At 37.6% G+C, this 14,968-nt stretch overlaps 1 protein-coding gene across 1 annotated transcript; it reads right to left on the bottom strand.

Moving 5' to 3' along the window:
- Positions 1–272: 272 nt before the first annotated feature.
- Positions 273–11,477, bottom strand: ap5z1 (adaptor related protein complex 5 subunit zeta 1). Its single transcript, XM_055191082.2, has 17 exons — positions 11,200–11,477; positions 10,899–11,036; positions 10,640–10,820; positions 10,421–10,565; positions 10,079–10,191; positions 9,789–9,957; positions 6,544–6,684; positions 6,139–6,176; positions 5,868–6,030; positions 5,620–5,798; positions 5,409–5,551; positions 4,911–5,051; positions 4,687–4,798; positions 2,414–2,511; positions 1,219–1,351; positions 920–1,134; positions 273–784 (listed from the first exon to the last, which is right to left on the bottom strand). The coding sequence occupies exons 1-17, from the start codon at positions 11,238–11,240 to the stop codon at positions 514–516; spliced, it is 2,421 nt and encodes an 806-aa protein (XP_055047057.2). The 5' UTR covers positions 11,241–11,477; the 3' UTR covers positions 273–513.
- Between the last annotated feature and the right edge of the window lie 3,491 nt (positions 11,478–14,968).

Here is a 14,968-nt window from a genome sequence, read left to right as displayed (position 1 = left end):
AGTGCATTACTGTAAACCTGAATTTTGCTTGGTTTTACAAACTATGTATGTATGTCTGTGAACAAAGCATCATTTGTATTTAACCTAGAAAACAAACAAAAGGAGCATCTGTAACGAAAACTAATTTTCAGCACTGTAACTCATTTTGTCTTAATGCCATGTGAATACAGACATAACTGTTTTTAATATCAGATGTCTTATTTTATATATTGATATAGGCTGTATTGTTCGTTTTTACTAAAACCTAAGTGGCGTTAATCAATACAACCTAAGAATGCACAATGTTTAAATTTAATTGACATAAATTCACATTTGTCTCTGACAATCATATCAATAAAACAAAAAAAAACACTTGATCACAAATCCTGCCTCCTGTTTGTCTCAATCTCCACAAGACAAGCAGAACTGAAACTCGTGTTCAACCGCTGTGCTTAGCATATTTTAGTTTCAAACATCGTCTCTTCCTCTGTCTTTCAGACATAAGGTCTCTCTGTATAATCCAGAAGTCAGGCTTTATGTGGGCAGTAAGCTCGAGTGTCTTTGGAGAAGTGTGCTGACTGTTCTCATGCTCTGGGGCAATGAGGTGTTGGTGTCCCTGTGCCAGCGGGGCCCGTCCACTCCCGCTGCAGGGGCCAACACAAACTGAGCTACATTTGGTAACTTGAGCAGATTAATGAGTTCATGGGCTCGAGTGATGATCTCCTCAGTGTCCTCCTCACTGTAGCAGGCAATCACAGGAGCACTGCGAGCGAACAGACGCATCTTAGACAGGAAGAGCGACGCCCTGAGAATATACAGACAAATAGTGAAAGTTGAGAAGTGAGTTTTTTAAGGCTAAAGTCTCAGTAGCTGCATTTAAATCTAGCATTAGATGAGCTTCAGATCTAGGTTCTGTAAAATTGTAGTATCGGACCCGTACCTGGGGATGAGGTCCTGACTTCGTGTGGCCAGTTTCGCCAATGTGGTCATGAGCACGGTGATGAGTCGAGGGGAGAAACTCGGGGGGCTGGCTGACTGTCGCACCTGTGTGATCTCAAACAGCACCGCCTCCAAACTCTCGAAAAAAGAGGTGATGAGCTCGACGCTGCAGCGGGGGTCGTATGACACAGACAGATACTCACCGATGACCCACACCTGCACATAAACATTAAACACAGTCACCTTAAGAGCTAGTATACAGGCATGTTTTTAATGATCACGGGCTCTTGTTGTCCTCACCACATGAGTATAAAAGTCTTCTTTACTGTAAATGTTTGAAGGGGAACTTGCGAAATCCAGAAGCTCTCTGGACTGATCCACGATCAGTGGAGGGTAGAGTTTACACAGGGTCTGCAAGTGAGTGCTGAAAACCCTATATCACAAAAAAAAAAATCCATGAGAAATCCATAGTATTTAATTGTAAAACCTGAAGTATAGTTTTTATGCATAGGCGAGGGTTAAAAGTTTTATTTTTTGTAACCACACGTGCTATGTAGGCATCAAGCATGTGTGTACGGTATGGGTACGAGTCAAATAAACTATGCTTAACAAACTATAGAGGGTATGCAAATGACGTCACTATTGGCGAGAGGGACTGCGGTTACGGCCACTGAGTGGCAAAAGACAGAGCACCGGCATTTGAGTACAGCGTGACATCAGCAAAAACACAGTGAAAACTCGTCCAAATGGGAAAAAGCTGTTGTGCATTAGACTGTACTAACAGATTAACAAGAATTAACAAGGAGCTATCGTTTTACAAACTGCCAAAAAACACAGAAAGGAGTAGTAAATAGTTTGTTCATGCCAACGTTCACAGACCACAGGTGGGTTGATAAGTTGCTAGGGTCACTATCAAGCAGAGGTTTTACTTTCTACTTAAAAGTATTTTTATTTTATCCGTGTTTTTCTTTGGAAAACATACATTCCAAAGCATATTATCATCATTTTTATTCTATTACATTTTTTTATAAATACACGTGTTTGTTTTACATTTAATATTAAAGTACATTAACATACTTTTACTCATATAAATGTACACAATTTAAATGTAATTAGGTATTAAATAAATTGTATTATGCAATATTAAAGAATACACAGTATGATTCTATGCTTTAGAATGTATTGAAGTAAATTTTTTCCCAATACAAACACTCTAATAAGCACAGATAACTTAGTATTGTCCACCTCTGCTATCAAGTCCAACTAAATTCAATTTAAGCTGATAATAGTCAGATTTACTGGCATTTTCGCAGCAGCCCCCATGAAAACCAGCCATTTTGTTGCACGTTTTGCCACTCAACCGGGCGAGCTCTCGCGTGGTCACGTGGAAAAGTGCAACAATGCATATCCTCTATACTCCAGCCTTAACGTATGGTGGCCTTAGCTAATACAAAACAAAATGGCCATAAGATAAAAAGTAAAAGAAATGTCTGACCTTTGAACTTCAGCGTTGAATTTCTTGATGTTGTAAAGCAGACTGCTTCTCTCAAGCAGCACCAGCATCAGCTGGTTCATCAGTTTCTGATCTGCCATCTTTAAAACACAATTAAGAAACAGTGCAACACAGAGCATTAGTGTACATTGTTTGCATATTGCATATATATAGTTGTTTATGGTGACATTTTATTATAAATAAAACATAATTTATTGTCTCATAATTGATATTTTGTTTATTAGTAATTATACATCCAAAATGTTTTGTTTTTAAATTAGTTACCACCAAAACCAGTATTGTATCATGTCAGTATTAAAAAGTAAATTCTTAACTTTATGCAAAATCTGACATCCGCCGTGTTATTCTGTCATCTTTTTTTCCCTTTTCCCCAAAAATGCAATAAACGCCATCCTCCTTTTCTGCAGAATGCAATAAATCCGCTCAACAAATCACAGCGCACCATTCCACGCATAGTAAACAAAAATGGCGGCGCTTTAAATACACACAGAATCCTAATTTTCCTCATCTACTTCATACTTCGTAATCAACAAACAAACAAAGACAAAATAATACTTTTGATGGCATTGATAAACCTGTGGTGGTTTTTTGTGGCGGGTAAGAAACGTAAGCCACTCGTGCATTCAGGCGACAGAAAAGACGGCATCAAGCTTCTGTCATGCTAACACATTGACCCCAGCAGATCTTATGAAAAACTTTCCATTATTTTACTCAAAGTCAATGAAAATCAAGGGGACCAAAACATTTTACAGCTGATCGCTGTCAAAAATGTTCAACGACGACGTCCCAAGTATGAAAGCAGCAATGACAGTGTACTCAATATGACAAAGTAAGTGTTTTGATTAATGCCATTAATGTTTAATCAGTGTATACCACTATTCAACTAAATGAATATACAATGGCAAAGGTGAATGCACATTTATATATTGATTCAGTAGATTTATAGCATTTTGAAAAAAAACTTGTCATGAATTTATTGCATTTTGCGGGGGAAAAAAATCTGTTTTTATAATAAATCTTTGAAAATCAAATTATGGATTTGAATGTTTTATGTTATTATAACGTAAAGATGCTATCTGAAAGTTTGTAACAGAAAATAGTGGTTTTCATCTCGTCACTTTCTTGGTATAGAAAACACATTTTTACCGAAATTAGTCAAAATGGATTTATTGCGTTTTGGAACCAAACACATATACATATACACATAATAAAATGTTATAATATATATATATATATATGAAGAGTTTGGTTCCAAAACGCAATAAATCCATTTTGACAAATTTCTGTAAAAACGTGTTTTCTATACCAAGAAAGTGACAAGATGAAAACCAGTATTTTCTGTTACAAACTTTCACATAGCATCTTTAGGTTATAAAAACATAAAAAATTCAAATCCATAACTTGATTTTCAAAGATTTATTATAAAAACTAATTCTTTTTTCCACAAAATGCAATAAATCCATGACAGTTTTTTATTTCAAAATGCTATAAATCTATTAAATCAATGTATAAATGTGCATTCATCTTTACCATTTTATATTTATTTAGTTGACTAGTGGTATACAATGATTAAAAAATAAACATTAATGGCATTAACCAAAACACTTACTTTGTTATATTAAGAACACAATGTTTTAGCATGAGAAGCTTGATGCTGTCTGGAGAGCAAGCAACCGAGTGCCTCTCGCGGAAATTATTAGCTGTTGATGGCTTACGTTTCTTTCCCGTCACAGAAAACCATCACAGGTTTAGCAATGCAATTAAAGTATTATTTTGTGTTGTTTGTTGATCACGAAGTACAAAGTAGATGAGGAAAACTAGGACTCCGTGTACTCAGCGCGCCGCCATGTTTGTTTACATTGCGTGAATGGTCCGCTGTAATATCAGAAATGGATTTATTGCGTTCTGTAAAAAAGGAGCTGTGGCGTTTTGCGCATTTTGGGAAAAAGGGAGAAAAGATGACAGAATATCACGGCGGGTATTGGATTTTGCGTAAAATTAATTATTTACTTTTAACTACTGACCTGATATAATACTGATTTTGGCAGTAACTCATTTTTTTCAAAAATGGCGTTTATTGCGTTTTGGAACCAAACTCTTCATATATATATATATATATATATATATATATATATATATATATATATATATATATATATATATATATATATATATATATATATATATATATATATATATATATATATATATATATATATATATATATATATTACACCATAAGCCCTAAACGTTACCTGTGTGACAGTGTTGAAGTACACATGGAGAAGCACCGGGATGACCTGAGCGCACCGTACAACTCGTGGAATTTCTGCCATGTCAGCCAAGATCTCGTGAAGCATTTTTAACCTACAAGCGAAAAAAAAATTGGCGAAGGGTTAATAATAATAATATGCCCTGTGGCAACCCCAAATATACATACGTAGCAGTACAATAGCCTAGCCTTTTCGTTACGTGGTACCTGTCTATAGTGTCTCCAGTCCCGGCCTCAGGTCTGAGGATGTACAGAAACAGACCTCTGTGTGAAGGCTGGCGGAAGGCATCTAGACAAGCAGCCACTTTCGCCCCCTGCTGGTCCCACGAGGTTTGATAGCAAGCTGACCTGCAAGATCACATCAGCACAATCAACGTGATCACATAATGTTATTCATTAATAGCCACCATTATTTTAAGTGTTATACCACAGGGCAGTTAAATGCTTGGTTGAGAAATGTTCCAAGGGTTTGCCTTATCTTTCGATAAACGCACACCTGACCTGTAAAATGTCTTAAAATAACCACCGGAGCAATGTCTGTGGTAACTGTGGTATAAGAGGACTAATTGACACCGGTCATTTGAATTATTTAAAAATAAATCAAACACCACCGTGCTGCATTGGGTGTGCATTATTTTCGAATAATCCAACAGCCCATCATCAATTAATCCTTACTCTATATACTTAGTAAATAGACAGACATACCTGTGCTGAAGGTCCAAGGCTGCTGCTAAGCAGGGCAGATCCAGGATGGTGTGCAATAACTCAATGGCTGTATCAGGAGCTAGTAATGATGGCAGTAGCTCCACAAATTCAGAAATCAACCCGGGGCTGTTCCAAGCCAAGAACTGTTAGACAAAACACACGTTATGCCGTTTAGCATATAATATAAAACATCACAGGAATAAGAGATCACCTTCAGGAGGTTGGGAAAGCTCTGTCTGTAGCCGGTCACTCTGGTCTGCAGCGTGCTGGCGTTGAGAAGGCAGAACTGGGTGAACTCGAAGGCAAGCATAGGCTCGTTGAACTGCTCGGCAGGACAGTGGCCAAAGAGTTGACGAAACACGACCTCCGAATCCACCGCGGCCGTCTCACCTGATGACAAACACAGAGATTTTTTCAGATGTCAGCTGACATCAGATTCTGGATAGACGTGTGACTTACTGTGGTTGAGGTAGAACTGGGCGATGGGGAGCAGTGCTCTGGTATAGGCCAGATCTCCATTCAGTCTGCCGTACAGGGCTTTGATGCAAGGAAAAGCACGGTACACATAGGATGGGTCCTCGCCACAGATGATGTCCATTATGGAGACCGCCTCAACAATACACTGTATAACAAATGAAGAGTCACGAGCCATTTAATATACGCCATTAATAAATATATCATGTTCATATCATATATAAAGTATAACTATAACTAATACTAAAATGCTTACTGCTTTCTGTAGCTCTGTATCTGTCTTCTTCAAGGCCTCTGCATTGTTAAAATACAACAACAAGTTAAGCAGCACATACAATGTAGCATTAAAGGAACAGTATGTAAGAAATTTATATCAATTAATCATAAAATGGCCCTGATATGTCACTAGACATTAAGAAATAACTTTCATTTTAAATACTTATATCACTGACAACAGTGGTCTGGCCAGGATATTGTCATTTAAAAAGTGGAGTTGCAGCCCTCAACTGATGTTTATGTTGTCGTTTTGTGTATTGGCCACCAGTTTTGTGATTGCAGTACCAGTTTTAGCCACAAGTTTTGAGATTGCAATACCAGTTTTGGCCACAATCTTACATACTGTTCCTTTAATAAAAGTTTTTAAAAGATCTGAATGACTCACTGCGGTCGCTTTGCTCGATGAGCCGCTGGCAGTATTCAAACGCCTTCTCTCTCAGTCTCTCTTTGGGAGGAAGCAGTCGGCTTGAGGAGGATGTCGCGGACACCATTGACATCACTGAACTGTCCACCTCCGAGCGATCATCTGCATTAACAAAACTGCATATTACAGCACACACTTCAACAAACAGGATCTGTATGACAGTGCAGGGTTTAGCATATGACTGGACACCAGGAAGGCGGCATGTTCAGAATGACATACTACTACACTCACCTAAAGGATTATTAGGAACACCATCTTAATACTGTGTTTGACCCCCTTTCGCCTTCAGAACTGCCTTAATTCTACGTGGCATTGATTCAACAAAGTGCTGAAAGCATTCTTTAGAAATGTTGGCCTATATTGATAGGATAGCATCTTGCAGTTGATGGAGATTTGTGGGATGCACATTCAGGGCACGAAGCTCCTGTTCCACCACATCCTAATTGGGTTGAGATCTGGTGACTGTGGGGGCCATTTTAGTACAGTGAACTCATTGTCATGTTTAAGAAACCAATTTGAAATGATTCGAGCTTTGTGACATGGTGCATTATCCTGCTGGAAGTAACCATCAGAGAATGGGTACATGGTGGTCATAAAGAGATGGACATGGTCAGAAACAATGCTCAGGTAGGCCGTGGCATTTAAACAATGTCCAATTTGCACTAAGGGGCCTAAAGTGTGCCAAGAAAACATCCCCCACACCATTACACCACCAGCCTGCACGGTGGTAACAAGGCAAGATGGATCCATATTCTCAATCTGTTTACGCCAAATTCTGACTCTATCATCTGAATGTCTCAACAGAAATCGAGACTCATCAGACCAGGCAAAATTTTTCCAGTCTTCAACTGTCCAATTTTGGTGAGCTTGTGCAAATTGTAGCCTCTTTTTCCTATTTGTAGTGGAGATGAGTGGTACCCGGTGGGGTCTTCTGCTGTTGTATCCCATCCGCCTCAATGTTGTGCGTGTTGTGGCTTCATAAATGCTTTGCTGCATACCTCGGTTGTAACGAGTGGTTATTTCAGTCAAAGATGCTCTTCTATCAGCTTGAATCAGTCGGCCCATTCTCATCTGACCTCTAACATCAACAAGGCATTTTTACCCACAACACTGCCGCACACTGGATGTTTTTCCCTTTTCACAACATTTTTTGTAAACACTAGAAATGGTTGTGTGCAAAAAAATCCCTGTAACTGAGCAGATTGTGAAATACTCAGACCGGCCCGTCTGGCAAAAACAACCATGCCACGCTCAAAATTGCTTAAATCACCTTTCTTTCCCATTCTGACATTCAGTTTGGAGTTCAGGAGATTGTCTTGACCAGGACCACAACCCTAAATGCATTGAAGCAACTACCATGTGATTGGTTGATTAGATAATTGCATTAATGAGAAATTGAACAGGCGTTCCTAATAATCCTTTAGGTGAGTGTATACTACTTATACTATTTTTGCAGTATGGCATTTATATACTAGACACATTTTTCCTGTATTCAAAGGATATGTGGCCGAGCATCAAACTTAAAGTGTGTCTATAAACTTTTCATTGTTGTGTAAAACTGTGTATACGGTAGTACTCACAATGAAATCCGATTTGACTTTCAATAGTACCGTTTTCAAAAGTTTAGAAACACTTGATGTTCCTTATGACCTTAAAATCTTTTAGTCTGAAGTTGTTTGCTTAAATGTTTTTAAAATGGTGCCAACATATTCATTTCTTTAATTAGAAAACTAACATTTTAATTGAAAAAATATACATATTTTTGAAAAGAATGATTTTATAAAATAGGTGGATTGTCCCTTTAATATCATTATCTAATTTTTGACAGAAGTGGCATTTAGTGGCTTTTGCATCTGAGCTCTTCATATCTTTTAAGTAGGTTAAGTAAGTTAGCATGTCACTCTGAACATCAGCTTGATATAACCAGCAATCGATTTTGAATATTTGTGGACTAGGAGAGTTTTGTTAATCTGATTAGAGAAATGTTAATGATTTGGTGAAGGTGGTTTCTGATTTCTTCAGGCAGAAAAAAGTTCACTGTCTTGATCATACAAGATCTCATATGCATCTTACCTTGGTGCTGTGACTGAATATATGTTCTTTTAAGTAGAGCTAGTAAAAATGAAAATCCAATCTTGAAAAATCTAATGTACTCTTAACTACATAAAACAAAGTAAATCTCTGATGGGAAAAAGTTTATAAAAAAAAAACACTTTTACAAAAAATATGAAGATGACATGTTCTGATTAATGTTGGATATAAAGTACCCATATCACCCCAACTCAAACTACGGGTGCTTCTTAATATGCTTCCTCGTTTCCTTGCTCCTATATCATACGACCCAGAAACCAAATGAGCCTCTCTATCTTTAAGTGCACCATGAGGAGGCGAGGAATGAGGAGGATACACTTATGTGAAAGTGTTAGGTTAACACATGTATAACTCTTCTCCTTTTCACATTGTCATGTCTTTAAACACCCATAAATGTTGTTATTAATAATTAAAATCATTAAATTATTGTAAATGTAGACTTGTTTCAGACAGTATATTTAATATTTATGTACAGACCGCCGATCTATATGATCAGTGGTCTAGACACATGTATGAATTTTACAGCATTTTTAACTCTTTCGCCGCCATTGATGAGATATCTCGTCAATTAAAAGAACAACCGCTATTATCCACCAGGTGGCGCACTACCGCAATTTATTCAACCCGGAAGTAGCGCCTCACGTGAAAGAGAAAGAACTCCGTGAATCTTTTAAAGATCGCTCTGCATCTAATCTCTATCAAAAGTCCTTCGCAAAAATTGAATTATCTACCCATGTTTGAGAAGTGATTACAAGAGAACTAATGAAGGTAGGATGAAACTTTTTTTTGTTTGAAATATCATATGATATATTGTTTGTTTATATATTTAAAGAAGAACATTTTCTGGAAGGCATTAAACTTTTGTGAAAATCATGAAAAATGCTGGCGCTGGCTGGCAACTTTTTTTAAAAACGCTGGCGGGGAAAGAGTTAAGAATGTCTTTATTTTAATGTAATAAGGTTATGAAGTTATGTATTTAACTGTTTTTCTTGTTAAATATTTTGTTTTTTATAATGCACTTGAATGAATGAACTTTATACAGAGAGTGAAGAATGAGGATACTTCGTCTCCTCCGTCCTCGAGGATGCACAAATAAGAACTGTGAAGCACCCTACCTGTTTCAGCATTTGAAGTCCCATCTGTGTCGTAAGTGAGCAGCCAATTTCTGATCATGGAGAACGTGTACATGTTCATCCACTGATCATCCGTGTAGCTCTGACCCACACACAGCACAGTGAAGAAATCCCCTGTTACCACACCGTCCACTTCAGTCAATGGAGCTGGCTGATGAAAAGACAATGATGCCAGGTAACCATCAGTTATAAGACATCAATTATCAGTAAAATCATAAAAGTTATGTGAGCTTAATGTGTACATTTAAACTAACTACAGTAACATGCTCTACCTGACGTGTTCTCGGTGCACTAAAAAATCCACCAGAGGACACAGAGGCTCCTTGTTGCATACTTGCATATCGCAACCAATCCACCATCTTACGACTGACAAGATTCACTTGATCTGGGTTTAATGACAACAAAATATATGTTAAGATATACATATAAAGGGGGCGGTATTATTATAATAAGACCCTCTGAGGGGTGAGCTGTTGGTTGCAATTCACAATCTCACCACTAGATGTCGCTAAAATGTACCCCCCTTTAAATTGCTATGCAAATATCATAGATTTTTATGGAGCAAGCAAACAAACACTGACCCGATCCACTGTGATACCTTGGTGCAATCTTACCGTCTGTAAGAATATCCGGATAAACACTGATAATTCTGGATAATATAGAAAGTGCATGTTTGGAAATCTGGCCCTCAGACAGTCGAGACTCCAAGCTTTTCAGCAAGTGGTGGCATAAAGGCAATACATGCTCTTTTTTTCCAGCCTACATAAATTAAGATGATTGCTTGAGTCCACATACAGTAAACACAACTTAAAAGTGCAACGTGAGTGACTGACCTGAGAAAGAACAACACTGGCCACATAGCTAATGGTCCTGTTGTCATGACTGAGATTAGAGAGGCTGGACACACTGAGAAAGATTTCCCGGAGTATGGAGCAGGACAAAACATGAAGCTGCTCTGGACATGAAGAAGAGCAAAGGATTGTCTGCAGCTTCGTCACCAGATCTGATGGAATTCTGATGGAGCAGAAAAATATATCTTATATGCACACTTCCTAGTGTTTAGACACGCGGTTTCATGTTTGTGCTGCTTACTCTCTGGTATATTTGGTGGCAGAAAGTATCAGACGGAGCCTCTGCAGTGAGTCCACGGTGTCTCCGCCCAAATCTTTAGCGTGAAGCTGCTTGAAGACTCGTCCATAAAACTTCTGCAGCTCATCTTCCTTTATTTCTCTGAACGTAAATGTGACATTGAATGAAAAGCTTTGGAATAGTAACGTTAGGGGTTTGTGGCAAAAACAACCAGTCACGCGACTTTTAAAGTAACGTTACTGTAAAGCATTAAACATACAAGAATTATACACATTTTTATTTAATATATAAAAAATAGTTTTACCTTGCCTGCTTTATTAAACTCTCCGTTGCGACAGAATACATCTTAAGCAAGATATTACAAAAACATGTCAAAACATTGTAGAAGAATGAACCAATTATTTTGTTCCGTCAGCTATAATGTCCTGACAGCACATCACATGATATAATAGTTCCGCCTTTAGACGGAGCGTCAATGGAGACAACACGTTGCAGAAAAGGTCACTGATTAGTTTGACAAGATCTTAAAATTTTACCAGCTCACTATTCTTACAAGCTTTCAATAGATGTAAAATATCGTCCACCAGCCATAATAAAATATAGATAAAAATTAAAACACCAACGCAGGAAGCGTTGTCACATGCATCGTGTTACTTTTCTCAGCTGCGGCGACGTAGACCAACCACAGTCTTTTGTGAATGCCAAATTATTACACTTGTTCGACTTCATGGCTCCGTAAGAATAGACAAGCGGATAACATCACACTACCGCGAGAGCGATTGGACAGATGACTGTTTCTTAAATCGCTCCCGCGGTATTTTGACGTCATCCGCCCGTCGGGTCCCGCGGCGGCACATGAAGTTGAACAAGCATATTATTAAAAGCTGCTTTTAACCCAATGTGATCTTGGTGAACAAATTTGATCCCAATGACATTTTAAATAAATGCCAAAACGTAAAAGCACTTTTGTGATTTATACTTTACCTTATTTACCTCTCAAATCAATGGAGTCATTGAATGATTTTATTGTTAAAGAACAAAGTTATTTTCACTTAAAATGCACATTTAACATTTACCAAAAAAAAAGTCTTCATTCCATTAAACACATCAAAATAGCAATTTAATGAAATTTAAGAAACAATTTCTTTAGTAGCCTACTCAGTGGCTGCATAGGCTAAAATCAGTAAAACAATGTTGTAACAAATTTAATATTAAGTTCTAGATTTTACAACGATTTTACAACAAAGTTTAATGTCGGGAGATTAAAAAAAAAAACATCTGTGTAGGGTGAGACTGTGCAAAGATAACAAAATATATAGGCTACAGGCAATCTTTATTAGATCTAAATAAGATGAAGCAAAGATTAAGTTTTTATTTTTCAACCACTTAACTTATTGAATTAAAGACCACAAATCTTCAGTTTCACAATATTACATTTCTTTTGGTGTGTAAGTATATTAGTACACGTTAACGATATGCAAAATGTAGGCTACAAACCTCAAAGTAAACGATGATGCGAGTTATCGTCTCCAATGTAAATCCCTTTTCTTGGACTACAACAAACACACAGATTGTAGGCAACAGTTTACTTGCTGGGATTGGTGATGTAGACAAGAGCGACATTATCTTAATTCCTCCTGCTTTGACTCACAGCCTGTAAGTTAACTCCTGTGAGCATTAGATTGTGGGCGAATCTTTTAAACATGGTAAGGAGCGTCACATTTTCGGCTGAGGTCAGAGCTATTCAGACCAATCACAACGTACAGATTAGCTGGCCAATCAGGGACACAGTGCTTTTCAGATGAGCTTTGTACAAAATCTGTGCGTTTCAGGAAGACAGGATATCTGAAGCTACAAAATGTACGGTATGTGGAAAATAATGTGTTTTTTAAACATAAACCACGCAAACACATTGTATAGCAAATACACAAAATGTTGTTTTTAGCAATAAAATAGGTGCTCTTTAAGTTAAACTTTTTTGTGTGTACTCAGAAGGCAAATTTAGGAAAAGTAGCAAAGTCTTGTTTAGAAAATATATATTTATTAAACTTTTTTAGGAATAGAAATTTTAAAAGTTAAAGGGAAATGGTTGGTTGTTGCTGTGCAAACATTGGCTGGGCATCATGATGAAGGGAGGCCAGTAGATCAGTGGTGTGAAGAGCCTGATGGCAGCTAGAGCTAGGAAAAAAGCAAATCTAATGGAGAGCACCCTGGAGCGACCTAAAGGGCATTAAAGGGATAGAAAATTCTGTTATTATTTACTCATCCTCATGTTGTTTTATATCTGTATGAGTTTCTTTATTCTGTTGAACACAAAAGAAGGCATTTTAATAAAAGATAGCAAGCACACAGTAGACACACAGTGTACATTGACTTGCATAGTATTTGTTATTCCTACTATGGAAGTTAATGGGTATAGTCTACTGTGTGTGAGTAAATGATAACAGAATTTTCATTTTTGGGTGAACTATCCCAACCCTTATGTGGCACAAATCCTTTTTGAGTGTGTGTGTGTGGGGGGGGGGGGGGGGGTTAGAAGTCTAATCTTGCTCTTGTTTTAGAAGTCACTTTAGGGTTTTCACAGAAGTGTCTGGAGGTGATAAAAATCATTAAAAATAAAAAATAATTTAATAACATAATTTTATACATAACATTTATAAAAATGTAAATATTTCACAAACGTAATAATCCAAACATGAAGCCATAAGTTTCAAGTAGTTGTGATGCAAATTTCAAGTTAAAATCACAAAAAAAAGTGGTTTGTGTCGCACTTTTAGTGGTTTTACCAACAACGGCCACTAAGTGCCACTATTAGTGCTATACATACAGTATTGTTCAAAATAATAGCAGTACAATGGCCCTCATTTATCAAAAGTGCGTACACCAAATTTCCAGCGTACACCTTGCGTACACCCAAAACCACGGTGAATTTGAGATTTATCAATATGGACGTTGGCGTACGGCACGCTCAAATCCTACGCCAGCTCGGGAGGTGGTGTACGCACATTTTGAGTTAGTGCAGAAATGCGCAAACACTTCCTAACACCACAAAACGCACTGACAAACTAAAATATATGATATATTATGACTCGTTGTAAAAAAAACATAGTTATTATAAACTTCAGTGTTTATTTTTATGCAACATGGACTTCAATTTTTAATTTTTAAGACTTTACCAAAGCATTTGATTTGTATGCATATGTAGTCCTTCAGCTGCGAGCCTGTGCGCTTTACCTGACGTTTGAGAGATAGGTGCGCACGGACTGGGTTCAGTAATGAAAGGCTTTCAATGACCAAAAAATAATCCCGACTGAAGAAATAATAAAAACTACATTCTTCTTCTTTTAAATAATAATAATAATAATACAAATAATAATTAATGACATTCTTCTAAATAACAATAAGCGTCATTAATATTAAAAAACATATCAATACTAATGATAACATTACAAATTGTCATGCAATTATTAATTTGAATTAATGGTACTCCACATCACATCATCATCACTACACCCTAATAGATGTGACTTGATACGAAATTAAGTGCTAATTGTTTCAAAACACGTGCTGTAAAGTAATGCATTGTGATAGGGCATTTGCTCATTAAAACAGCTATTTAAACTGGATTTCCACCGTACACCAGTTCGCAATGATGGCTGACCTGGCGCTTTTAGAAGACGCATATGCGCCCTTGAGAAGGGAACGAGTTTTCAGGGATAGGCGCGATCTTCTGAATGAATCAGATGAATGGCTGATGAACAGATTCCGTCTTCCAAGGCATCTTCTCCTGGAGCTCTGCAATAACCTGGAGCCCTACCTCCAACGTGAAACCCGGCGTTCAAGGGCCTTGCCTGTTCCAGTCCAGGTTCTCTCCACACTGGGGTTCTTGGCCACTGGAACATTTCAACGGGAGATTGCAGACAGGTCTGGCATATCCCAACCCACCATGAGCCGCACGCTGTCATCCGTGCTGGCTGCCATCAGGACACTCATCCCACATTACATACAATTCCCTTATGACAATGCCCAGCAAACAATGATTAAAAGGGGGTTTTATGAGATTGCTGGGATTC

This window comes from Misgurnus anguillicaudatus, chromosome 19, assembly GCF_027580225.2.
Source record: "Misgurnus anguillicaudatus chromosome 19, ASM2758022v2, whole genome shotgun sequence".
NCBI classification, from domain to species: Eukaryota; Metazoa; Chordata; class Actinopteri; order Cypriniformes; family Cobitidae; genus Misgurnus; species Misgurnus anguillicaudatus.
Note: the sequence above shows the minus strand (reverse complement) of the source record. Positions and strands in the feature narration are given on the sequence as shown.

Bases quoted from the DNA above. Each gene is read 5' to 3' on its own strand.
- ap5z1 (XM_055191082.2), bottom strand. From the start codon at position 11,240: ATGTATTCTGTCGCAACGGAGAGTTTAATAAAGCAGGCAAG. The intron at 10,192-10,420 runs GTAAGATTGCAC...CATTAAACCCAG, and splicing joins TCCGGATATTCTTACAGACG to ATCAAGTGAATCTTGTCAGT. The intron at 5,552-5,619 runs GTGATCTCTTAT...TTTGTCTAACAG, and splicing joins GCTTTCCCAACCTCCTGAAG to TTCTTGGCTTGGAACAGCCC.